General features: G+C 42.0%; 1 protein-coding gene across 2 annotated transcripts in view; it reads right to left on the bottom strand.

Moving 5' to 3' along the window:
- KANK1 (KN motif and ankyrin repeat domains 1) overlaps positions 1 to 27196 on the bottom strand; it is a 128995-nt gene that overhangs the window by 33996 nt on the left and 67803 nt on the right. The window contains exon 3 of one of the 2 annotated variants that reach the window (XM_050328493.1): positions 16167 to 16283. In XM_050328493.1, coding sequence (XP_050184450.1) covers positions 16167 to 16203 — 37 coding nt within the window. In that variant the 5' untranslated portion in view covers positions 16204 to 16283. Of the gene's footprint in view, positions 1 to 15371; positions 15448 to 16166; positions 16284 to 27196 lie in introns of those variants that run through there. The other variant, XM_050328491.1, reaches the window with a different exon arrangement.

The following is a 27196-nucleotide window of genomic DNA, read 5'->3' as shown; positions in this document are numbered from 1 at the left end:
CCCTCTTTTTGATGTCTAAAACTTTTACTTCTAGGATGTCTGACCTGAAAAGGTACAGCTCAAAATGAAGTTCATTTAAACTAGAAAATACCTACTGCAAGAAAACTGTGCAAATTAATTAACCCTGAATTAAGAATTAATCTTTTTTTATGAGAAACATGTCTCTGGGGGAAAATAAAAAGCACATTTGTCTTGAGAATGACTGCAATATGCCCCCTTATCAAAGTTCACAAAATCTGCTTTACATTCTTGACTACTCCCTTATTTGGGGCCAATAATAAATCTCCTTTTCAACTGCTCTCACGTTCTGGGAATACCTCTAGATCTGGCAGTTCTGTGCTGGGATGTCTTGTGTGTGCACCAGCTCAAGGCCATAAACCATAAACAAAAACTGAAAACTAAGAGACTAGCCTGTTTTGCCTCCATCCCAGTTTCTGACTCACAGTTACCAAGGGAAATCAAACTACGGGTGGCAGGAAGCAAGGCATGGGTGGGAAGGGATATAGTCATTAGCTTACTGTATTAAGTGCCCCACAAGCAGCAAGGAAGAACAGAGCAAAAACCATGGTGGAGGCTGCTGTGTTACCAGCAGCACTGACACCTCTGGTAGAAATGACTCTAAAAACAGTGATAACTTGGGCAAATTGCTGTCACAAATCAGCCTGTGGGTGTCCTGTGGCTTTGAGCATGACCAGCAGGTCCAGCATCAAGCAAGTCAGAGCAGCCTTAGTTGCATTTCACTGTTGCGCTTCCCAAATCATACTACGACAATGCTACTTTAACTAATGTCCCATATCAAGAAATGTACCTGAGGAAGAAAGAGCTTATCTTACACTGAAAGCAAACCACTGAAATGGTGACAGGCTTAGACACAGAAAATGCTCTTCCCTGAAAGATATACATTTCCTCATAGTAAAGTCAGCCTCCTGCTCTCTCAGTTATCTCTAGAAGAAGCAGTGAGGTGTCAACAGTAATCCTTTACTTGCATCTCCATCCTCTTTACTTATGCTGGGAAACTAGATGCCAGCATGGCAAATTCAAACCGATATGAATTTATTCTTTCCAAGCACCTGATTACATGTGCATTTTTTTCATCTTGCAATGTTTGTCTGCTTGAGAACTGTCCTTCATCATTCCCTGAAGTATTTATTTCATTCACTTACTACTGTGTGCATGCTTTTTGCCTCTAGGCACATTTGTGACAAAGGAAGTGCATTCAGTTTAAAGACACTTTCTAAATCTGACTAACTCAGGCCTGGCAAAATAAGGTAAGTTATGGCAAACAGTAGATACCAATCTCAAGTTCCTTGCAGCCTGGGAGAAAGAGATGCAAAGTGATCTACAGAATACAGTAGGAGAGCAGTTCAGTTTCAGACTACCATGACCCTCCTTTATAAAAAGGCATCTCACTAGATCTGAGTCCCAGACCAAGCATAGTCCTCCTTTCTGTAAATACATCCCAAGAGATCTGGGCTAACCATGTCAACCAGTGGTGCTGATGAAGACGAGGCTGACTCCCAGTGTTAGTAAAGAATCTTGTTATCCTCTGTGTCACAGGAGAAACCCCGAAACTCCCCTCCCTCCCTTGCCAGCCCTTGAAAATGTGGCATACCTGACTCGCTCTTCCAACAGTACATTATCTCCTGTTGTTTCACACCACTTCATTGTCACAATAAAAGTGACAAAGGAAAAAACCAGTTACAAAGTCCAGGGCTTGCATGCACATCGTAGGCTGGGCTTCACAAAACTCAGATACAAGTCTGGCAAAGTAAAAGAGGAGCACACCTCCAATTTTCTCTCTTCCTTCCTCACTCATCCAAATCATCCACCTATGGGGGCCAAAGGAGTCATGGATGCAGACTGGGTGTTTACCTGAAAATGTCTTTTGACACAAAGGTGCATCAGTGTTACGTTCTGAAGCACAAAGAAGGTTGTATGTGCTTTCTAGCCAAGAACAACTGAATCACAAACCCAAAATATTTAGATTATAATGTCATTACCCTTATGAGGCTGTAAATCTCCAAAGAGGTGAGAAGTCGAGAACAGATACATAGGGTTATTGTAACAGGAGTAACCATCAGGAAAGAACCTGGACTTTTGGGATACAAACCTGCCATGGAATATTAAAACTGATTTACTTTCAGTTTGGTCTTACAGCTGTGCACAGAGTGGAAAAAATGGAAGAATTATCTTCTGCAAGAATGGTTCAACAAATATGTGTATTTATAAGTCCTGTAAGGACATTATTTTGTCACATGCTTGCCTCCATGAGGAATATGGATTATGCTGCATAATCAGCATGATATTTCAAATACCAGGAATTGTTCCCTCCTACCCTTTTTTATATTAATCTAGTACTGATTCCTTCTGTGAGATAAGACGTGTTGCTTTCCAAACTTCAAAAGCATAAGCTATTTGCATTTGCCAAAAGAACTGAAAGCTTTTTTTCTGCATTTAAAATAGTTTACACGAACAAATTGATTTTCTCAAATAAGTTTAAAAAGCAATCATTAGACAAAATATGGAAAAGGTGATTATTAGAATTATTTCTTTATATACATTCTAAATAGCTAAAACCAGTGGCTTATAATTAAAAGTCTGTGGAAAAATATTCAAAATTAGTAACTCTGAGGGTAACAGCTACCTTTCTGCTTTTGAACCACCGTGTTGCAGCAAGTAGGTGCAGCAGTCTGCTCCCTTCACTGGAGTTTTCATGACACCAATCTTCCACTAAAAAAAACCTGTGTTTGTTGAAGGAAACAAACTTCTCTGTATGTAAGGACAAAAACAAAGAGGCTACCAGGGGTGCGTGAAACCTCAACTGCAAACCCCCTTCAGATGGCAGCGCTTGTGAGACAACCCAGCTAAACTGGCACTGTTTAAGTATGGAAAAAAACATCTCTACCCATCTCAAATCAATATCCTATAAGAACATCAAGGACTGGTTTCAGCCGTGCTGTCCCAGGGTGCTCCCCATCCTGCAGCACTAGCAGAGCCAGCCACTCCCCCAACCCTGTTCGAGGGTCTCACTCACCGATCCGCTGAGAAGCGAACCCCTCAGCATTGCCACGTTTAGTTTTTCAGGAAATTAAGTCTGAAGCACACTTTCCTTTGCCTTAAAGGGAGTGCGTATTCCTGACACATCAGCAGGCAGGGAGCCCAGTGGTTGCTACAGCGCATTTATTTATACTCATTTGGAATTTCCTGAGACAGTCCCAGCCTGGCAGCCAGCCCAGCGCAGCGCCAGTCATCTCCTTCTCAGCACTTCACATGCTGTGCAATGCCTTTGGTTCCCTAAGGGTTAAAATATATGAAATGGGCAGCAAGGCAAAAGGAATCATACCAAATGACACAATAAAAAGAGTTTGTTTGCTTTTTTTTTTCTCTCTGAAGAAGACAGATTAAATTCCCAAAAGGGAATTATAAGTTCAGATCACCTCTCTTCCACCCATTCTCCCTTCCTCCCCAAGCCCTTCAACCCCACCTCTCTTATTTCTCACTCCCACATGTGGGCTGAGAGCGCAGAAAGGTTCATTGATATAATTTGGGCAGAAGAATTACCTCGGTTGTTACCACCACTGCTTGCAATTCTGTGTTTTATTTATGCTTCTCAAATGCAGCTTATAATTTGAGGGATAAAAATAAAAACTTTCAGTATATGTTTTCTTTTATTCCTGAAACAGCCAAAATGCACAAGATATACTTAGTGCTAGTACAAGCACTTTCAAAAAAATGCACAAACATATCTGATTTTTTCATATTCAGTTTTTTTGTTTCCACATAACACCAAGTGTAGGTGTTAGAAGTAAGGATAACTGGGATTTCAGATGCAAAAAGAGTCACTTCTCAGCATCATAAAAAGACCCCCAAAGCCCTCAGCTCCATCTCTCTTCACTTCTGCATACAGTAACAGTTGCTGTTATGCAGCCAAACAAGGACTCTAAAAGTAAACAGACAAGGGGACAGACTAATTTAACAAGGATAAAGGTCCTAAGACTTCACAGGACAAAGGAAAAGAACTTTATTATGATGCCTTCCATGCAGATTCCCAAGAACAGTTAAAAAGAAAAAAAAACAAAAAGAGAGGCATGAATTGTCAAAACAATTTCCAAGATCACTGCAGATTAGAAGAGCTCTGCTTCAAACAGAAGTGGGACCTCATGCTGAAATAACAGGAGAGAGGTCCAAGTCCTCCATAGTGCCTTCAGCAAAAATGGCACAGACTTCCAATAAAAGCTTTTCCTGAATATCTGGAATGGCTTCAGTGGTACTTAATATGAAGCAAAGTAATATATAATACTTCCAGGCATCAGTTTTCAGACTATAAAGTAGGTCCTGCCCCCTAGGTAATTTTATTTCCTTGAATTACAAATCATTGATGTATACTGTATAAAACATGAGCTCCCAAAAAAGTCCAAAGAAGGTCTGTAGATATAGGCAACTTATTGCATGTATGAATTTGTTTTGGTCTCTGCTCTAATCACCCCATCCATTAAGAAAAGCAGCTGTCCATAAAAATTTTTTGGGGAACAGCTTCTAACCATGCTTTGAAGTTTCTTCTAGAAGACAGAAAAACTCTAGGGCAGCTGAAACCAAACTCATGCTTTCAGTTCAGGAAAAAAGCAAAAATTCAGCACTTGAAACACTGCCTGGAGCCTGGAGCCACCACTTTGTGCTCACTGGCCTTCAAGCCCCATCTTTCAACCAGCCAGGTGGGGACAAGCCACACTGGGTGTTACCGGTGGGCATCTCTAGCTCCACAGCCAGTTCGTCACACCTGGCAGGGGAGAACATGAAAAGACCCACCTAGTTCTCTGTTGCGAAAACCAGTGTGACATCTGGAATAGAATATGAGGAGACAAAGGTAGGCCAGAACATTCTTCTCAAGACTTAGGATTCCGCTCATAGAAGAAATAAAATAAATTTCCAAACATTTTATTATTTAATAAAAAAAAAAAAAAGAAAGAAAAGAAAAAAGGCAGCATGATATCCGGTTTAGAGAAGAGCAGATTCCAGCAGCTGTCTCCACATGCTCCATCTGTTTATCATTACTCTGTGCTTTCAAGGGCTCAACATTTAAATGAGCACTGCATCAAGTCCTGCACCTTGGGTGGACTCTCCTCTAAGCTCTGTTAACTCAGCAGGCTGAAAAAGACCTGCCATGACTCCATGCAATAACCCATAATGGGTATTCATCCCCTGTCCAGCAAGTCAAATACGGAGGCACATGCCTGGGTTGGCACCAGTAAAACCTAAAGGCATAGAGCACATGCGTATTTATTTTCTTGGCCTTTGAGACCATTACAGTGTCAAATAAACTCATTCAGCTACTGTTTGCAGTAGAAACAAAACTGAGGTCAGAGCACAGCTCCCCAGTGACCAAAAAACCTGACTTGGTCTGAAGCAGGGTGAATATAAGGTTTGGTGTATGGCAGCCATCCAGCTGATAAATCCTTATCTAAAGAGCAAGTTATTTCACACCCCTTTTGAAAACAAAAGGCATAGAGGGCACAATGGATCTGTGAAAGGCAATGGATGAAACACAGCTCTTTAAAACACATGCTTTCCTCAGCAGTGGAGTGGCTCTGCTTGGAAAGAATTAGCTAAGCTGCCTGATTACAATGATCCAGTCCAGAGGGGCACAGAGCTTAGCCTTACCTACCACTGTCAGGTTTATATTTTGAAACAGCTGCTGCATTCTGATGAAGGTTGGATATGGGGTTCTTCCTCAGTTTTAATTTTGAGACAGGAGTGGCATTGCTGTGGGTTGGTTGGTTTGTTTGTTTTTCTTTACAGCCTTCGAGAATCTGGCAGCTGGTTTCCACAGAATGATTTACAACCTGCTAGCCATTCAGACCGGACCTGAAACTGATCTGGCCTACCTATCTTCTCTTCCCTAGCAGATGCCTCTGGAAGGGCAAAAGAAGAAAGCAAACATACAACATCATTTCTCCTCTCGGTTTCCAGAAACCTGTAACCCAGAAGACTTCCTGAGCTGGGATGGCCCAGGATGCATTTTATGTCACAGTGTCAAATGTATGTCTTCAGGGTAGATGGGAGGTATTCAATAACTTTGTTCAAAATCTCAGACTGCATCTGATGTGTTAGTACTATAAGGAGATCTACTGGTCAAGTGCTTGGAGATACAGTTATGGATGATTAATCTGACCCAATCACTACATAACATTCAAAACCTCCACAAAAGAGACTTTGCACGCTACAATTGGGTCCCTCATCAGCTAGCATCTAACCAGAGAGAGGATGCAACTGAAAAATGCACTCCATACCATTGTTAGGTATTTGTATAGTTCAGCTTCCCACAGAAGAAAATCCAACAAGTTGGTATTTTGTGTGTCCTTAGGCAAGTAATGATCCCTACTGTTCTCCCATGACTGCTGCAACACTTATGCTCAGAAGTCTTGTTGTGGGAGCAAGTAAACCATTCAAACCTTCAAATCCGGTGAAAAAAATTTTTTTTTCTTAAAATCATAGAATTATAGAAATGTTTAGGTTGGAAAAGACTTTTGAGATCATCAACTGTTAACCAAGCACCAATTCCCTGGCAAGCCTGTTCCAATGCTTGGCAACTCTTTTGGTGAAGAAATTTTGCCTAATATCCATGCCTTTTCCTCTCATCCTGTCACTTGGTACCTGGGAGAAGAAACCAAGTGCCCCCATCTACAGCCTCCTTTCAGGTACTTGTAGAGAGTGAGAAGGTCCCCCCCTCGCCCTCCTTTTCTCCAGACTTAAGAACCCCAGCCCTCTCAGCTGCTCTTCATCAGATGTGTGCTCCAGACCATTCACCAGCTTTTACCCAGTGAACAGTGCAGAGCAGTCAGTTTCTCCAGGAGAATTCTATGGGAAATGGTGTCAAAGGCTTTACTAAAGTCCAGGTAGGAACATCCACAACTTTCCCTCATCCACTGAGAAGTCCCCTTGTCATAGAAGGAGATCAGGTCAGATAAGCAGGACCTGTCTAATGGGACTCATGGGCAAGACTACCCATGTCCTATTAATGCAACGGGTATCAGCGCATGCAATACATCACACAATAGCAGGATCAAAGAAGGACCATAAAGCTGGAGTGGAGCAGAAGATGCCACACTCAGTTTCACAAGAAGATGTCTCTCCTGCTGCTGTAGAGCAGGCTGTTTCGGGTGTCTTGTTCTGTGGCTGAGATGGTCTGGCTGAGCCATGCATAGGTGTGTAGAGTTGTAGCCTTACAACTTCTCTCTGCAAGGGGATAGGTAAGTAATTTTCCATAATTGTCAACACTGTATTTTCCATAGCACTGAAGATGGGTTGCCAGGAAGCCTCTGAGTGTTACAGGCAGAGCAGGGGCAGAGAAAGGCTCTTCAGGGACTACAGGCAGGGAGAAGTCCTTGTGCGTGTCCCTGGGGTGAGACCAAGCACTGGAAATAGGCTCTGAGAGGAATATCAGGGAACAAAAAGAGATGGGTGACCTTCCTGAATGGCAGATACACTGTCTGAGAGAGAGGAAGGGAATAGAACTGTAACTAATGATAGAGAGTGATGAAAGTCTAAAGGGCGATGCAGTGGATGCATAGCCTTGTGAGCACATTCAAGTCATAACAATCTTAAAAGCTGTGTAACAGCCATCTGTCTCTATGAACAAAAAGCAGAGAACAGGACCAGAAGAGAATGATTGTAGAATACACCCTTTTTTTAAAAAAAAAAACTTTTTAACTTAAGATATGGAAAAAGATATGTAAAACTTAAGTTCTTCTGCAAGGAGGGGAGGGGGGAGAAAGGACTTAGCTGTGAACTTCTTGAAGTGAAAAAAACTTGTTGATCCTTATAAGCCCTTGAAACCTGACTGCCCTGACCTTGTCTTTACGCTTCGATCATATAGAAATATTAGTCCACTTTTTCAGTCATGGCCATGCATTTTACTGTATTTTCTTGGACAGTATTCTTTTTTTTTTAAGCTACACACTTTAGATTTACCAAGCAGTGTACATGAAGTGTTAAAACTTGACCTATTTGCTAGGATTAGACCTGAAATTTCAGTAATAGCAGCTTAAGTTGTACAAGTGTTTCCTTTCTATTATTTATCTTCTGCAAACCATACGACAGTGCTCCAGGCAGAGGAGTTGGTTGTGTGAAACGAGGGTAGGGAAGGGGCTAGGAGTACATAAAAAAAAATACACATGCCCCTCAGCAATAGGAGACTACTCCAGACTAGGGATGTCTGGTTTACGTAGGGAGTACAATCTGTTCCCAATTATCAGTTAATTTGATCCTCCCCCTAATCTGACCAAACCTTCAAACCCAAATATTAAAAGAGTTTCCACCCCTTCCCTCTATCCCTCCATCTCCTGCTGTCAAGCAAATAGTGAAGGGCAATACAAAAATATCACAGACAAGTCCTGTCTGTTGAAGGAAAGCAACATATTGTTATAAAGAAAAAACATACAGGAATACATTAATTAAAAAAAAGAGAAGACAATTACATAAAACATTCCTTACAGTACAAGGTAACTAGGGAGGAGAAATTGAGCAAAATAAAGGGATGGGCTGTCAGAAGGGGTAATGGTCACATTACCTACTTCTACAGGATAAGAACGCTTTGCAAGAGTGGAGAAGGATGGACTGAAAGCATGAAAGAATATGACACTCACCTACCTCTCCAAGTGTCTGAGCCCTTATTTTTGTCAAAATCTGTATGAAGAGTCAGATGAAGAAAATTCTCAAGAGACTGAGAATATGCCAGGAAGAGTTTTAAAGAATTAGAGATGGGGAGTGAGAGAGCCCTTTTTGGACCTGGTTGATCTGCTAATTGACCCCTGAGACTGCTACATACATCCCACAGCAGAGATCAGCCATTGCTTTCAGCCAATGTAGTAAGTGCGATTTCTGGTTGAAGTCAGAGGAGGGAATGGCAGAGAAAATGGGGAGGATGGATACGAGCATGCTTCTCTCGCAAAGCTCAGAGCTGGTCACACAGGGACATCCTGGCAGGAATCTGTACTCTGCCATCAAGGGGAGTCATGTTTCCCAAGGAAGGAAATGGAGATACAGAAGCAATGCACACGTGGGCAGCCCGAGTGCTCCCTCAGCCCCTAAAAGTGCTGTGAAAATATGATATGGGAAGGGCTGCCCTTCTGTCATCTCTAATCCAAATCCTTAGAAATGGCGGGGGGAGGGAGAGGAGGGAGGAGAAGAGGTGGCTATTACAAAAAGCCTCCCAAGGACTTTTGCTTCAGTAGGAACTATTCTGTAAGGAACATATTTAAATGCAGGCCCTTAGTGTTCACACAAAGACAAGCAACTGTAATCAGGCTATTTCCATCCAATTAATTTTCCTGAGGGATCGTAGTCTTTTTTTTAAAGGCAACAAAATACCTTCCCTTTCCACAGAGAGGAGATTCATATGCATTATTCCTAAACTGCTTTCTGCAGAAGAATCTGTGAAGGAAGTGAGGAATACTGTAGAATAGGTTTGGGGAAGATTTACTGAGTTATGTATCTTGAGACTGGGGAGAAGGAAGACAATGCACAGAGGATAATTTTTCAAGTCTAGAAAAAATTTATTCTTAGCATTTTTCCCATGACATATGCCTGCCCTGCTACTGGTGCTTGTCTCTTACCCAGCCCCAAAGGCTGCTCCTCTACAGAGGCACCTCTCACCCACTTGCCACCAGACTGTGCTGAGCAGTGACTTCCATCATAAGAACTTAGAGGGTTTATCACTGTTAATCTCCACCAGTTCAGTAAGGCTGCAGGATACCATTAACAGCAAGGCATGCCTGATGAGTCCCTAGAACACTACTGGCTTAAAAATACAAGATAAGCACCCTTAGCTGGCTGCCAGGGTGTAGAGAGCACGTATTTCCACAGGGAGCAGCAGCAGGCCACATGAGAAGGTCCAGGTGCTGCCCAGGCAAGTGCATGGCAACAGTTCAGAAAAGGAAAGCGTGCATTGCTCCATAAGCAAGCTTGCGTCAGAGAAAAGGAACACAATCCTCTCTCAGGTGAGATGTAAGAAACTTCTGGGCAGCTGCAAAAAATAATCCAGAACAAGACACAACTGCAGTAATCTCTGAACAAAAGACAGATCAATTAAATCTGTTCCTTTTCTTGTGGTACTTCGTCCTTCTGCAGAGCATCAGCATCTTCTATGGCTTTGTGTCTTGGCCATCTGCTTCCCACCGCATCCAATTTCCATTTTTAAGGACTGGGCAATCCAGGCCAGACTACCATGTCCTCACGCTCCCAATGACACTGTATTTACTGTACCTTTCTAACTTCTTCCTACCCCTTCTCTTTCCAGCAGATTTCAAAATCAGACTTGCAGGGCATTCTTCAGGCAACCAGTCCTGTGTAAAACAAAATGCATGGTCCCTGGTCCTCTGCAGTCTGGTAAAGTCCTCTAGGTTGGGCAAATGCAAGTCAGTGCATTTTCAAGCTTTCTCCTGCTGTGGCAAACGCACCCTTGTATTATGGGTATCAACTAGCAACTGCAGAAACAATTATTAATTCAAGTAAAAAGTTGGCATTGGCTGTGAGATCGTGTGCTTCAGCTCCAGCCACCTGTCCTTAATGCAGATCGGGCATCAGTTGAGTGTAGTACAGCATACTGATGAAAGTTTTGATATGCCTTATGATAGAGATTATGTGAAATCACTGGAGGCTCACTCACCCTTCACCCCACAGATTTCAGGGTCCCACCCTGCTTGTTTTTAAATGTTGGGCACCACCAGACTGACTCACAAGATCACTTGTGGGTGAGGTGGCAGCTGGATCCCAGTGACAGCCCTGCATGCCATCTGCCCATCTGGAAAGCATAAGAGTACATGTAATTCAGCAGGGTCTCCTGATGACAAGAGTCTCCCATCAGCTGCCAAAATACACCTTGGTCACACACCCATCTGCTTTAACTATGAAGGTTACTGGAAGCGGACTCGGAGCAGGGACGGCAGGGGAGTAAGGCTAGGTGCAAATAGTCTCTCATCACACAGTCCTTGTAAGTTGTCTCAGACAACTTACCCTTGCTCATAAGGCTGATTTGCTAAAAATACAACTCACTTGAATCCTGGTCATTTGCATCTGCTACACTAAGCAAACTTGAGCTTGGGGTGTCAGTAGTACCGCAGTGATACCTCAGTGACACCTACCCTGCAGGAAAGCAGTGGAGAGTGGCTGTCAGCTGGGCTCTTGGGGCAGGCATTTGCAATACTCAGGAGTAAAGGCTCCATTAGACTGATTACTACCTAGCAATCAAACACTTCCTATTGCCAACTCCTTTAGGTCTGTAAGTTCTCATTTATCAAGTGATAGTCTGCAATGAAAAAAGGTGAATATTCTGCTAAAGTTAGTAATAGTAGTAATGTTCTGATGCACATCAATTTCTTTTCAGACTATACTTCACATCATTAGGCTGGGAATCATGCAAAACTCTGTGCATATTGCCTAAGATTATATGAATTGGGAAAACTGAATCATAGGAGAGACTCAAACTCCAATAATACAATAACTGAAAGAAAAACATGCCTGCAAGTGTTTGGCAAGAGTTGTTACAAATTAATGCTGAGGATATGTATGATAAAAACATTTGCTTTAAGTAAATGTGTGTTCTATTTATTGGCTTCAATGAAAGGGTTAATAAGTCAACAGGGGTTTTCGTAATACTTTTCAACAGTTGCTTAAGCATTTATATACCAGCAGATGGAAAACACATTTATTAAACATTTGGTCTTTGAGTCATGCTGACGTTAGTATCTTAAAAAACATTAATTGAGGCAGCAGCCTCTTGTAATGGGCCCATTCTCCGACTAACTTGGTATGTAGTTATAACTTCACTTAGGAGGCATGAAAACTGCTCAGATACAGAGAAAATCTATCCAGAGGCCAACGGGGTGCTGCAGAGTAACTGGGCATATATGAAATAACCACAGAGATGCCAGGCTGCTGCAGAGGAAACAGCGGTCCAGATACAGTTGGTATCTGTCATCAGATACCAGCCTGTGGTCCCTCAGCCGTGGCACGCTCTGGAGAATGGAGGTGAATGCCCAGATCTGCTGGGAGTGAAAAGAGTAACGGGGAGCAAAGACACTTGACAGCTGTGGGCTGGCTATTACAGCAAGAGTTCCTTGTTTTATAAGTGCAAGGAGACTAAGAGTAAAAATGATGATCAGGTGCTACGATGCCACTGCTTTAAGAACTGAGCAGGAATCTGAAAGAATCTCTCTGCGTAGAGAGCAGTTAAACATGCAGGGAAACAGTTCAAACGAATCTGTGTAAGATGTAGTGCTCCTGTACGTAGAAACATGTTAAACACGGAACGGGAAGACATGAAAACATAAACTCATAAACAAGACTGAGGAGGAGGCACAGACAGAAAGGTGGAAAGAGAAAGGATCTGGAAAGTCTCAGACACTATGTACAGAAAACAATATGCATTTGCTTTACAGCAAACTAAAGAATGGCTTTGTGCAACAGCCTTGCTATACTGACCCCTGCAGCCCACTCTACTCAGGAAATCTGGAAAAGATTTTCTGTTAAAACACTTTCTTATGTCTGTTAAAGAGATGATTGACAATTCTGTGGTTTCTGGATACAGAACATGAGGTGCTTAGGGAAGTCAAATAGAACTGATGTTTTCATTATGGTTACTAACAAATACAGCTTTAAATCCTTTGTCTTTTTAAATCAGTCTCCTGTGTTTGTTTTGATGCTTCCTTGTTTTCCATATCAGAATAAATGGAATTGGACTGGAATTTTACTCCATCCCATGCTTTTCAGAACTTACATTTTGAAAAGAAAGTTTCTGCAAATCAGTTATTAGTGAAAGGAATGAAAATCCATCAAAACAATTTCCAAAATGCCCTGTAAGTTTTCCACTAGTGTGCACTCTGCATTTTTTTGCTGACTGGAAGATGTTTCTACAGATGTCACTACAGAAATATAAGCAGAGCCTCAGTAAATAGATGAATTATGCATCAGCCCTGGCAAGCACAGAAGCTAACAATTGCTGGAAGTTTCACCCAGCAGTTAATGAAGACACTAATACTATTTAGAGAAACAATCACCTCATTTATTTTTTTTTTCTCTTGTACTATGCAAAAAGAAATTAATTTGTACCATGTACCAAACTAGCTCCAACCTCCCAGCAACTCCCCACAAATGTAGGGTATTTCCCAGCTCCTGAGGCAGACTCCTCACAGCATGGATGGCTGCACATACAGTCTGGACTTGCACTGCACTCCTTAATCCTGGTGAGTTTACTGGACTGAGCAGTGAGCTCACAGGCCACCAGGGCACACTCTAAACAGCAAACAGTTGTGACTACCCAGCACCTGACTAATAAAATAAAGCAAATTTTTCTGCAAGCACTCATTTATCTATTGTTAATGCTAGAGAGACTTCAGCTGTTTCTCAGATGGCACAAATTTGACAGTATAGTCCAAAATCAGTACCAAGTTGCCAAAACAACTTCCAAAATATATAAAAATGAGCAAATAAGCTTGCAGCTCACAGAAACAGTTCACAACAAGACCTCTGTGCAATCAAAACATGAACAGAGTGATAAAACTTGTAAGTCAGCAGCAAACAAAATTATTGACAAACAGTACTGAAGCATAAATCACAGTCTCTGTTATTTATTTGCCACATTTTAAAGTTCATGTCTTTACTGAGATAGGCAAGAAACAGAGAAATTTATGATAGGTGCTTTCATGATAAAGTCCTTACTTGCTTTGTAGGTTATCTTGAATACACACTCACTGAAAATATTTACAGCAAATGTTCTTCCCATAAATATCCTTTAAAAACCCCCCAACACTCTACACAAATGCAAAATAGCTAGATCCTTTCCTGGAAACAAGTTCAGAACTCAAGCGTTCCTCTACAGATTTTATCTGCAGCAGCAGTAGTCCATATAGGCTTGTATTCTTGAAAAATTACCAAAATGGCACATAGGCATAATCATTTAATAGTGCGAGTACTCACATTCTCGAGTTAACCAAAGCAAACCACTGCTTCTTAGTCACTTCATACTTGAATGAAGCTGAACATGTGGTCCGACTTGCCAAAATATTCAAGTAACGTAAACGCAGCTTAGTAGTCTCCAACAAGTCTTTCTAGTTCTTTTTCCTGTTGCCGATTGATTCAGAGGGCGCAGAAAAACACCACCCCTCAAGTTTCTTTCCACTCTTGGAGCTCCATGCAATTAAAAAACTTGCTTCAATACCTTCAACGCCCAAATCAGTTCCTGCTCATCCAAAAGGATTCTCTCCCAGGCAGCACAGTAGCACAACAAATCACAGGTATTTGCAGCCCAGTAAGCCCAGTACTCTGTCTGTTATGACCTGCTGAGGGTTTCGAGACACAGGCGTACATAGCTACATGTTAGAACGCTGGCCTCAAGGGTTTGCAAAGCCAACAAGTCCAGACAGTTTCTGCAAAATGTTGTCCAATTTAGTTTTGAATTAAATAATTGCAATTTATTATAGCATCTTTCTATGAACAAACACCTTTACCCTGCAAGAAGCCTTGTTTGCATAACAATCCTGAAACTAAAACTTCATCTTGCATTAACACATCCCCCAGTATAAACACTTAGCTTCTTTTAGACTTACACATCAACCCACCAACTTTTTCAATAGACAATTCTACTGCAGGGAGAAAAAAATCTAGTAAACCAATCAGTAACACTCTATGCACAACTTTTCTTTCCTTGTAAGCAGAGAAAATTCTTCTGCATGACTTCAGTTAAAGGCGTATTACTAAGAAAAGTCAAATTACGTGAGGCGGTTTAGGTTTAAGTCACACACACAGAGTCCTCCTCAAAAGTATTACACAAGGTTACAAAAGGATACGGTTTCTATCTTATATAATCCTAATTATATAAAAAAGAGGGCAGGGGAAGGATAAAGAATATATCCTATTTCAGCCATCTCAAGATTTAACAACATTGGTAAATTTAACCTTAAATCATCAACAGATGACTTTATGTAACTTTCACTAGCCTTTAAAAAAGACTTCTTGTTTTGCATAAACTGTAGATAATGACACTCCATATTTCAAATTTCCTGCACACAAAATCTTTTAATTCCACGCTCTAATTAGAATAATTCTACAGGAAGCACAGTGAGCAACTTAATATTCCTCTCCATACTTGCAAAGGAGGTTGGTGCTAAAATTCACCATATAAACCAAATCTCAATATGTGTATGTCATGATCTAGCAGGCAGCATTTGAACACAAGTACATGAGCCTTAGGTGGGGGGAAATAGATGACATTTCTGTCTACACGGATAATAAAAGAGATATTTCATGTCCCTTCCCAGGATATTCAAAGCTCTCGAAGCAACCCCATCCTTTACTGATTAATCCATTTTCCATCATACCTACATTAGGAGGTCTCAAAAGAGCATACACAAGTTCCTGCCATGCACTTGAAATTTTCCATGTCATCCCACTGTATCAGCCTCAGCTTTAGTGGGTTAAAACTATGTTTGTGCAGTGATCAGAAGAGGAAAATATTGACACAAGCACAGGGGTAACACTGCTGCTGTACTGTTATCAGTCCTTCTGCAATCTCTGCCCTCTCCTGACCTGCCAGTCTTCCTCAGCAACCTTTGAACATGCCAAGAGATCTATTTCACAGTGTATCACACAACCAAAATGGCCACTTTGGGAGTTTCTTAAAAATAATGAGAAAGTAAAATGAACACTTCCTCTTGATACTGCTAGAAAAACGCTTTTATGCTTTGCTGACAAGCAAGCAACAAAAATCAGACTGGCCAGTAAGGGTGACCAGGAAGGGCTGCAGATTTGATGGGTAAGAGCTGGGTAATCTCACAAGTTAATTACAGACACAGGGTAACAAACACATGACTCTGCAGCAAAGCCCTAGGCCTCCCAGAGTCCGCAGTAAGCCCGTGTAGGCAGGCCCTTGAGAGCAGAGCACTGCATGCTGAATAACTGAGTGCCAGGCCTTAAGCCTCCCCAAACAACTTTCCATGCTTTAAATATTTAAAAGATTATCAGGACGGGGAATGGGGGAAACAGAAAGGCTCTGATCTACCAGGGAACTGCTTTTCAGTATTTAAACTTCCACTACTTCCTTTTCCTGCTCTCACAATTTTAGAATTTTTTTTTAATTAATAATCCAAAGGAGTAAAGTGTTCCTGCTTAGTTACCTGTAGCACTGCTGTTAGTATTTGCTGGGTAGGCCATGTTTGCTCAGTGACACATCCAGAGCTAGGCTGTTTGGTGTCATGCAAATACCATGCATCAAGTCCAACCAGACATGCAACCTGGAACAGACAAGTAAAAAGCAGTTAAAAACATACAGTTTTAAGAAGTTGGGTGCATTAAGCAATAGGCATTTCTGAGTGTTTAAAGCCTCATTTTCAGTGCAAACTTCAGCAAAGCAGTAACGTGCTCCCCTTAATCAGCATCCTAGCTATCACAAACCCCACAGCTGTCCTAATGACTGAAGCTGTACTGTGTTCTCTGACAGCCCCAGAGCTGCCCTCAGTGAGGGTGTAACTAGCTGAATTTGCAATTGGCTTTATTTTATTTTTTTTCTCACTTGCTCTTAGCTTTTTTGCAGCATGTCTCTTAACTCCTCCTGTACCACCACAGCTTCCTTATATTTACTGGCACATATATAAAGTTTTAGATTACCCAGCAGCTTACTTAGGCAGGCTTAGAGGATTTTTAGGTGAAGAGCACCTACAGAAGAGCTTTTCCAGTGAGTAGGGGACTCGCTGGAGCAATTTCTGAGCTCAACTGTCCCTCAGGGGAGGTGAGGGCAGAAGAACCCCACCACAGATGCAGCCCAAGCAGGCACATGCATCCCACTGCCTGACAAACCCCGACAGTGACAGCTACTCTGAGGGAGTCAGCAGGGTGGGGGGACCAGAGGTGGCATGGACACTGTCAGGGATGGTGCATCTTTGACTTCAAGACCTCTCCAAAGCAAGTCCCAGCAGCAACATGTTTTCTGGGTCTGAGGTTTTTTTACAACCCACACGTGGCAGATTGAACTGAGAAGCAGGTTCAGAAGCCTGAAGCCTGGGCTGTGGGTACAGAAAAAGGACGCTGTTGCTGTGGGTGGGTGGCTGCCGAGCAGAAGCCAAGTGAGAGGCAGAAGTTAAACAGCAGTTTTGTGGCTAGTTGCATGCTGGCTGGCCAGCCTCGTTTGCTCTCCAACACGGCTTCTGTTCCTCCTTCCCTGCCCACCACAGGGGCAGCCTGATCACAATCCCCATCCTCAGAGCAACAGATCTGACTCATCTGGGGCTGCAGAGATGCCTTCTCTTCAAGTTTTCTAGAGTCCAAACAGCATTTCATTTTGTTGACTCAGATAAGTGGAGCTTAGGTGCATGAAGAACACCCTGCTTTGCTGACCCCTGTCTGACTTGGGCTCACAGCTCCTCAACAAACCAGTCACATTTTTCCAATTATATTGGATTTGGGTCTGACAGTATGTGCATGGAAGTATTTAAAACCTAAGCAGATTAGCAAAGGAAAAGAAAATTTGAGAAATTAATGAGTGCAAGGACCATGTGGATTTGAGTCAAAGCTGCACCGAGTGATAGAGAAACTGGCTATTTAAACTGATGGAGCTCCATCACGCATGCCAATATAGTTTGTTTCCCCCTTCAAGGAACACAAGTGCAAATCCCTTCAATTATAGTACAATTTTCTAAGAATGCAGAAAAATGTTCATTGCAACTGCTCCTTCCCTAGCTCTGCCATATACCCTTACGCTTATGATCTCTTGTTCAGTGCAGGGCAGGACATGAACCTGCCAGAAAGAGTGTACAAGCAAAAGGCTACAAACAACAAAATAAAGCAGATATCCACAACAGGCCATGATGCAGACACCCATCACAAGAGTCCAGGCATAACAATAGTTATCAGATTTCTGAAACAATGAAGCACGACAAGGAAAAAAATAGAAAAAACACACTGCTGGCAGAGTTTGCAGCCAGGACAGAAGTTTTAAATTTGTGAGCTTTTAGGAAAATATTAACTACTTCCTTTCAAAGGGAGAAATTTTAAGGCATAACTCCCATCTCAGCCGCTGCCATCAGGATATAAAGTTATGCTTTAAGTTGAAGACAAGCAGTTTTTACTGAGTTACAATAAATGCCTACTGAAAAATTATCATCCATCTCCATGTCAAGTTTCTCAGAACAGCCACTGTCTCAGACTCTACCAGCAGTGCACCCAAGGGTAAAGATGACTGAATTAATTCATCACAGCTCTGTGCTTTCTCAGTAGCACTGTAATAGGTGTGCTTCCCTTATATGCACTATACAAGGGGACATCTGAGCGCATGCACCCAGGGATGGGTACAGACAGATGACTGGGAGGGGACCCCGGGGGGACCCACCTCTTTCAGGTGCAGTGCAATCCCAAATATGAGTGTGTCAGTGACAAAAATGAGCCTTGACTATGGTGTGCCTGGAAACTCCTCATGAATTTAAAAGTAAAATCTGTTAAAAACACTAGTCAGCATTCATGGGCACACATGAGGAGAGCTTCCTAATAGCAAGAAGCAAACATAATCGAGGTGAGAACTGACATAAAGTTAAGAAAGACACTGCTGAAAGCCAAAACAGGGCCTAAGATCTACATTTTGTTGTGTCTTAAAGAGATGTAATTGACCTGATACAAACTCACTTGTGTCTATGCTTCTACTAGTTTCGAAGCTAAGCAGGCTGAAGTACCTCAGATGAACTCACTTTTAGTTAAAATAATGATGCTTCTGAGCTTAAATGAGGATTAATAAAATAATTCAAGAAGCAAATTCAGTTCAACAGATAGAAAAGAAAAAGAATGAAAACATAAACTCTAATTAGGATGTAATAATTTTCCAGCTAAGTGGAAGAACTGATTACTTTTTCTTTTTTCTTTTTCTTTCTTTTTTTTTAATTAAATTTAACTGGAATTGACAATCTGCCTTTTATGGAAAAAGTCTGATCTAGCTCAGCAGATGCACGGAGGAAGGGAATTCAGACTGTTTTGAGCCACAATAATACATTGGGAACCAGATTTCTGAAATTGCACTAACACATACATGATCATTTTTAGAAAGGTGTCATATGTAATATTCCCTAGCAACACACACCCCAGTAGCTGCACTTGGACAGAAGTCTTTCATGTGGGTGACATGCAGGACAATACCAGAGGTCAGCCAGAATACACAGAGAAGGAAGACTTAGACTGCTCTACAGCAAACCATATTCTCCAGCAGAGACATCTTAGAAAAGAAGATTAGTAGAGGAGCTTATATACTCTTATATATGACCTATTTTTATATACATAAGCTTATATATAGCTTATATGGCAAGACTTCAGAGATGCTACTTGCTGTTGCAGGGAGCAAATTCATGCAGACAAAGCCCAGCTGGAGTTGCAGCTGGTCAGAAATGTGGGGGACAATGAAAAGAGTTTCTTCAAATACATTAATGGCAATAGGCATTCTGGAAATATCATTGGCCCATTCCAGGATGAGGATGGTCATCTCCCAAGGAAGGACAGAGACAAGGCAGAGGTGTATAATGCTTTCTTTATGTCTGTCTTCAACACAGATGACAGACCAAGGGGGTCTCAGTGCCCTGAGCTTGAGGACCATGACTGTGAGAATGATCAACTCCCAGTCAAACCTGAAACTGTGTGGGACCTGCTGCTCCAGCTGCATCCCCAAAAATCTAAAGGGCCTGATGGGATTCATCCAAGAAGTCACAAAGAGCTCGTTGATGTCATTGCAAAACCTCTCTTGATGATTTTTGAGCAGTCCTGGGAATACTGAGAGGTCCCAGATGACTGGTAGCTGGTGAACATTGTCCTGGTTTTCAAGAAGGAGGACCCTGAAGACTACAGGCCTGTCAGTTTCACTTCAGTGGCTGGTAAAGTCATAAATAAGATTATTCTGGTAAGTATTGAAAAAACCTGAAAGATAATGCAGTCATCAGTCATAGCCAGCATGGTTTCATGAGACATAAGTCCTGCTTACCAAACCTGATTTCCTTCTATGACAAGATAACCCTTGTTCCCTTGTTGATCAAGGGAAGCCTTGATGGCTTTTGGATTTCAGTAAAGTTTTCAATACCGTCTCTCACAGGATCCTTCTGGACAAAATGTCCATCACACAGCTGGATAAACACATCATGTGGTGGGTGAGCAACTGGCTCATGGGTCAAGCACAGAGAGTAATAGTGAATGGGGTGACATCAGACTGGCAACCTGTCACTAGTGGGGTTCCACAAGGCTCCATCTTGGGCCCTGTGCTCTTCAATATCTTCATAAATTACCTGGACACAGGACTGGAAGGGATACTAAGCAAATCTGCAGGTGACACAAAACTGGGGGGAGCTGCTGACTCCCTCAAAGGCAGGGAGGCCCTGCAGAGAGACCTCAACAAATCAGGGGATTGGGCAATCACCAACCATAGGAAGTTCAACACGGGAAGTGCTGGATTCTGCACCTGAGATGAGGCAACTCTGGGTATACATACCAACTGAGGAATGAGATAGCTGGAAAGCAGTGCTGTGGAAAGGGAGACCTGAGGGTCCTGGTCAATGGCAAGCTGAATATGAGTCAGCAGTGCCCTGGCAGCCAGGACGGCCAACCGTGTCCTGGGGGCATCAGGCAAAGCATCCCTATCTGGTTGAAGGAGAGGATTGTCCCGTTCTGCTCTGCACTGGGGCAGAGCACCTTAGATATTGTGTGCAGTTTTGGGCACCAGAATCTAAGAAAGATATTAAGTTCTTAGAGAGTGTCCAAAGGAGGGTAACAAAGATGGTGAAGGGCCTTGAGGGGAAGCTTGTGAGGAGCAGCTGAGGTCTCTTGGTCTTTCAGCCTGGAGGAGACTGAGAGCAGTCTACATGGCAGTCTACAACTTCCTCATAAGGGGAAGAGGAGGGGTAGGCACTGATGTCTTCTCTCTGGTGATCAGTGACAGGACCTGAGGGAATGGCCTGAATCTCTGTCATGGGAGGTTTACATTGGATATTAGAAAAAGGTTCTTCACCCAGGGGTTGGCTCTGGGTGGTGGAACAGGGAAGTGGCCACAGCACTAAGCCTGACAGAGTTCAAGAAGCATTTGGATGATCCTCTCAGGCACACGGTGTGACTTTTGGAGATAGTCCTGTGCAGGGCTAAGAGCTGGACTCGATGATCCTTGTGAATCCCTTCCAACTCAGCATCTTCTGTGATTCTGCCATATTCCATTCCCAACTCTTCAACCTTCCGCCCATGTGTTTTTACATGCTCACGCCATGCCTGACTGCGAATGCTGTGATTTACAGATTCTAGGGTAAATGCAAAACAAGCAGAGACTAGCTATATGAAGAGTTATTGCTCAATGAAGCAGTTGTTTAAAGTGTTTTGAATTAGATATTCAACTCCCTTCTGCCCTGAGGTTCAACAGCAGAAACCTTAAACACACATGATCCTCAGTTTCTACAAACTTTCATGACAACCCAGCTTTTACAGGTTTTTCCAGAATGGTGATTTTTTAGGCAAAACATAAAGCCTATGTCCTAATCCCATCCTAGTCACAAGGGACAAGAATCTTACTCCTCCTCTGTGCTTCATCTTGTCAGGTCACTGACACCTATGTGAGCGTTTCAGCACCAAAAGTATCTGAGTATAAATACATCAGTTCTGGTATTCACACAACAGAGATGTAGCCTCAAGAGGCACAGGCACTGCAGAAAATCCAGTCTCACACTTCAATCTGATGTTTTCCAAGAGATACTTTAGTCAGAAAACAGTTGAGGTTTTCTGAGACTAGTTTTGGAATGGCATGTTGGCAAAACAGTAATTAGAAGAGAAATATAACTCAGCTCTTAACCCAGAAAAGCAATCATGGAAGACCTCCTGTCCAGGAGCTGCAGTCACGTGTGGGAAATGGTGGAAATGTTTGTGGGATTTTAGAAGACAGGCTTTGGCTTCCCAGGCAACAGGGCTTTAGGCTAAGTAGATATGCATATAATTTCTTTTTTTCTCACGGCACGCACAGACTTTTCAGTGTAAACAGTCATGTCAACCACTCAACACAGGCTCTAGATCTGAAGATATCTTGAACCACTGACAGGGTGACTGTGGCTCAGACACTAAGATTCCATTGCTTAAGATCTGGACTAAAAGTGAGAGCATTCTGGGGTGGAACTGTGAAGGATTCAAAGGTACTGACTCGTAATTGTTCAGATGGATTCAGTCAGGGGATGGTCCCAGGAGGGAAACCAGCTCTACAATCCTGTCCAGCAAGTACAAAGCAGTGATTAAGCAGGCCTAGGACAGAGGGGCTTGACAGAGCAAGTCGACCCATGAGATGCAACAATCAAGAAGAACTGGTACTGCTCCATTCCTGTTATACATCAGTGCAACAAGATTTCTGCCTCAGACTTTATGCTCACATGTGGGTCGTCCTGGCAGTAGAACTTGCCCAGTTTCATTCTGCAAGGCACTGATAACATTTGCAAACAAGGGCCAAGATACATGCAAAACCCACGCAAGCACACAGACGGTAATTTCTCTACCTGCAAGAAGAAACAGGTACTGGGAATCCCTCCTCCTGCTCCTGCTCCTGCTAGAGTGGCAAGCATTTTCCAAACTTGTGCTTCTCTACAGGAAACAGGAATGTCTGCAACCTAATTTGTACAGTCAACCAAATATACCATGTGCCATTTAAATGAAGAAGGGCTGAAGCCAGCAACAGTAAAAGAGGAAGTATGTGGGGAGTTGCTCTGTGGTTGAAATCTACCCTGGGATAACGACTGTATCTCACTGATGCTTTCTTTTCAATCTTACCCCTCCTGTGGTGGTGGTGTTCTTATCTTTACACTTCTCAAAACAAGTGGCCAATAAACTGAGAGACGATATTTGTAAGGCAGAAATATCTTTTTTTATATATGCTTTTTTTAGAATTAAAGCTAAAAATCAAGTTATAATATGAAGGCATATGAGGATTTTTTCAGGTCAGTCACAGAGTAATCAACTTTGAGATAAGGGTAAACTGTGAATGATTTTAAATTTCACTTAATTATTTAACCATGTAATAATTCATTCATTCTCATACTTTGTAGAGCAAGTGTCTTTTTAATATTGCAGCCAAATCAGAGGCAAAACTATGCAAGTTGCTGCTTAAGATTCACTAACTGAACAAAATAAATGAGTAGCACAGGCTGTTTGTCTAGGCCACCCTAAAATGCAGAAGTAAAAGCTCCTTGGGACAGTGTTTCCTGCAGCACTTCTCAGGCAGCAGTTAGTTGTGATTCAGTCTTTCCATCAGAGACATGATACAGAGAGGATTCTCACTATATGCAATATGGCAGGCAATTTATTTCAGATTATATTTAAGCAATCAACCAAAACAAGCCACCTTTCACTATGGGTTTTTTTTCTGCAGAATCTGCATGATGAGAGAAAAAGAAGCCTTGTAAATCCTTTCAACAAGCAAGTTAATTAACAAGATATGGCTACGGTCAGCATGAATTTACCTGCCTTTCTTCCTCACTCCCTCCACTTATGGCACTGGCCTGTAAAAGGTCTTTTTTTACAGCAGAGCTCCAGGCAAAAGCTGAGCTAAGCTCTGTTAAGAAGAGAGTGATGGCTCAGAAGCTCTGGGACCTGAGTCAGCAAGCTGAAGTAAAGAACAGTCAGTGTGCTCCCAGCCAGGGCACATGCTTCCCTTCTGCCAAAAAACAACAACAGAAAAGTCAGACCCAACGCTGAGCTTCGTTGCTTTTGAACCCTAAACTCCTAAATACTGTAATGCCAGGCTCCAATTTTCAAGTTATGTTGGAATTAAACATTAGTCACTTTCATGGGAATGTCCTCAGCTGTCCTCTCCCCCAGTCCCCTCACCCCCATCTTACGCAGACTTGCATGAAGCTGCCTGTCTTGTCATTTCTGCAAGCAGAGAACAAATGTACAACCTTCAGTAATGTAGGGGTCTGACGGGTTTTCTTCTGCATACTTGAAAATAGTCTTCTCATCTCCTGAGCTGAGCTACTACAAAGCTTCTACTTCACTTTGCCAAGCCACCTACCTACTGGACAGGATATGGGTTTACTGGACAGCTTTCAGTACAGAAAATGCCTCAGAAAATGGACATAAATGAAAATCTTTCAAAGGCACCAGATCCTTCTAGCAACTCTAAATAACCCAGCAATGTTCTGAATTTCTTCACATATTGCTTTGTCACATTTGCTAGCAATGGCAGAAATGCTCTCCCATCTACTGCTGGATTTTAGTTTCCCTTCCACATGGAGTTAATCCTAACTGTATCTGATGAATCCAGAGTCGGTGTCCTACACAAATCACTCACTGGATTGTTGATACCAAGAAACAGGGAAAGGATTTCAAAATAGGACCCAGCAGAAACAAACATACAAGCATTCTGTGGAGCCAGACAAATGATCCACCTAGACTTATGTTGTTTTCAATACTGGCAACAAGAGATACTATTTAAGGAGAGTACATGTGCCTGATGATGTGCCCATGCTTCTGTGTTCTCCCAGCATCAACAATGATTGGATTGGGAATATTTAAAGATATGTCCTTATTATGTCATTTTATTATGCACATAAATTGCCTGTGGATTTGACTAGCCTCTTTATGACCCTGCTAAAGCCACCTGCCTCTGCTGCCTTTTGGGGCAGGAAGTCCCAGGCTGCCAACACTCACTGCATATTTTTTTCTTGTTTTACACTGATGTCTGACAAATTTTACTGCCACCAAATACTTGCACTGCAAGGCTTAGTGAAAATCAGTGCAGATTCAGCTTATCTATACCTTTTGTGATTTTATAAACCTTAATGTTCTCTCCTAGCTCGTAGGCAACTCCATTCCCCACATTATTTTACTTGCTCTTTTTGTACTCTTTCATATATATTCAGCATGTGGAAGACCATTGTCATGAACATCATCTTAATGAAAAGTTGCCTGCAAGAACTATCTTACAAAATGGGGTAAAGTACATTCAATACTCTTCTTAGTGTAACCAGGCTTGGCTCTAACAACCAGCTAATACATGGAAAGAAAAACCTCAGTTCTAGCAATTTTTGTTGAGCAAGTGAAGACAAAACAGAACTTACCTGTAGCACAAGCAGATTTCCCTAGTAAAGAAACTGGACACAGCTCACCCAAAAGACATCAGGTCAGCCTAATGGACTTTTAGTAACCATAGCTGGTTCTCCGAGATCCAGCAGACTCACTGTCAGCCAGGAGTAGCAGCTCTTGCTATTTCTGAGTATCAGGTTCACCATTCATTGGTAAAAGGAAGTCTTTGCACAGATTCTGTACATGATAGTTGGTCTGCTTTTATCACTTGTGATAAGGAGAACACTCCACCTATACAGAACTAGGCTAAAATCTTCTTGCTTTCTCCAGTCTGATGACTTGGTGGCCCTTGTCTAATCTGCAAGATCATATTTCCTCACGTGTTGTGAGCCTAAACGTGGACAGGTATGTTTGGATGATACCTATCAAACAGTGCTGCAGAGCCCCCCACATCCTGCAAGCATTTCAGACCACCCATCTCTTTTGGAAATAATTCCTGACAACATCACTGTCATCATGTTACATTACAGAATTAAAAAAAAAAAACTTCAAAAGGCTACATGGTTTTGCAACTCAAAAACCAATTCCTGTTTATATTAGAGGGGGGAAAAATCAACTCGAAAAAGAAACACAATCCAAAGTAGGAAAAAAACAAGCCTTTTTTTTATACCTGAAATTCCTAATGGGTGATGTAAAAGACACTCCCTTTTGTTTATGCAAGTGAATAATGAGTCATGAAAGTACATGAATTCAAGCCAGGATGATATTACTATGGGTTGTAATGCTTGCTGTGACAGGGATCCCAAAGGATGCAACTGGGTTATTCACATTTTTTTTTTTGTGGAAAAGCAGGAGAGATGAGACTTCATCCAGAGACTGAAATCCAGCACCAATAACAAAATGAAAAGGCTTCCAAAAAGTTAGGAAAGGAACAAATGCATGTTGGGGATGATGCATAAGTGCCAGCTGCCTCCCAGTGCTGACAACCCTGGAATTGTTCTGCCTGGGACAAAAAGCATTTCCACCTTCTCCTCTACTGTATGTACATAAACTGCCCATCACATCTGTTCAATCAGTGGGGCAGGACAAAACACAGCATCCTTTTCGCTCTACCTTTAAACATTAGAAGCTGAACAACAGGTGTAAAAACACACAGCTGGTCCCAGTACTTTAAAATTAATTCACTTATTTAAAGTGAATTTAAAGGTAGATAAACTTGAAGGCTGAGATGACCAAACCAACCAAGGATGTTTATAAACAGTTTATGAAATGCACTGTGATCTCATTTAGACTTGCATCTAAGACAAGCCTCAAGGATTTTAAGGCACAAACTCTGGTAAACAGACAAATTTAACTCTTCTATAAAGTGTCCAAGTATTTAGTCTTTGGTGACATTTCATACATAGTAGTATAAGAATGAAACATATTTAGAGGCAGACAGGCAAATCTCAGTCTATCTCTTCCTCTGATTTTAGGTCTGAGATGCTATACATAGCATTCTATACGTACAGAGCAACCATAAATCTGATATGGCAAAAGGGCAATGATATGGGACAGTTGGCAAGTTCAAAGACAAAGACTTTTGTCTAGCAGTATTTACCCATGTAACTATTCAGTGGTGACCCTATCTGAAGGTGTATTTTTGCCTGAGACAGCTTCACCAGATCAGCTTTGTCTTCATCTACCCCTAAATGTTGCTTCCTACCCCACAATAATATCCAAATCCTGGTATCTCTTTTGCTTTTTGTACAATTAATAAAGGTATTATGGACTTGGGTATCAACTTTCCATGAACAGAGAAATTATAGGCTTTTTCCACAGTAAAAGTGGAAAATTCTAGGGGCAAGGAGACAACACTGCAAGGGTGGTGCTCTCACTTTTCATCTATTGAAGTTTACAACAGAGGACTGTGAAGGCCTACTCTCCATTAAACTCTATAGCCCCCACTGCCAACATCCATCCTCAAGTGCTAGACTGTACCTACAGCCTCAATATTAACACAGACACACTTCCCTTTAACTTGATTTGGCCCTTCAGATATGCACTTACCACAGCCTTCCCGCTGGACTGAGACCACAACCCCACAGCTTCAGCTTGGCCATGAAACACACTCCAGACATCCTTCAGACTGCTTTACCTTCCC

Source organism: Myiozetetes cayanensis, unplaced genomic scaffold, assembly GCF_022539395.1.
Source record: "Myiozetetes cayanensis isolate MyiCay16 unplaced genomic scaffold, myiCay2020 scf4, whole genome shotgun sequence".
Taxonomy (NCBI): Eukaryota; Metazoa; Chordata; class Aves; order Passeriformes; family Tyrannidae; genus Myiozetetes; species Myiozetetes cayanensis.
The sequence above is the reverse complement of the archived record's forward strand: the minus strand, read 5'-3'. Positions and strand labels throughout refer to the sequence as shown.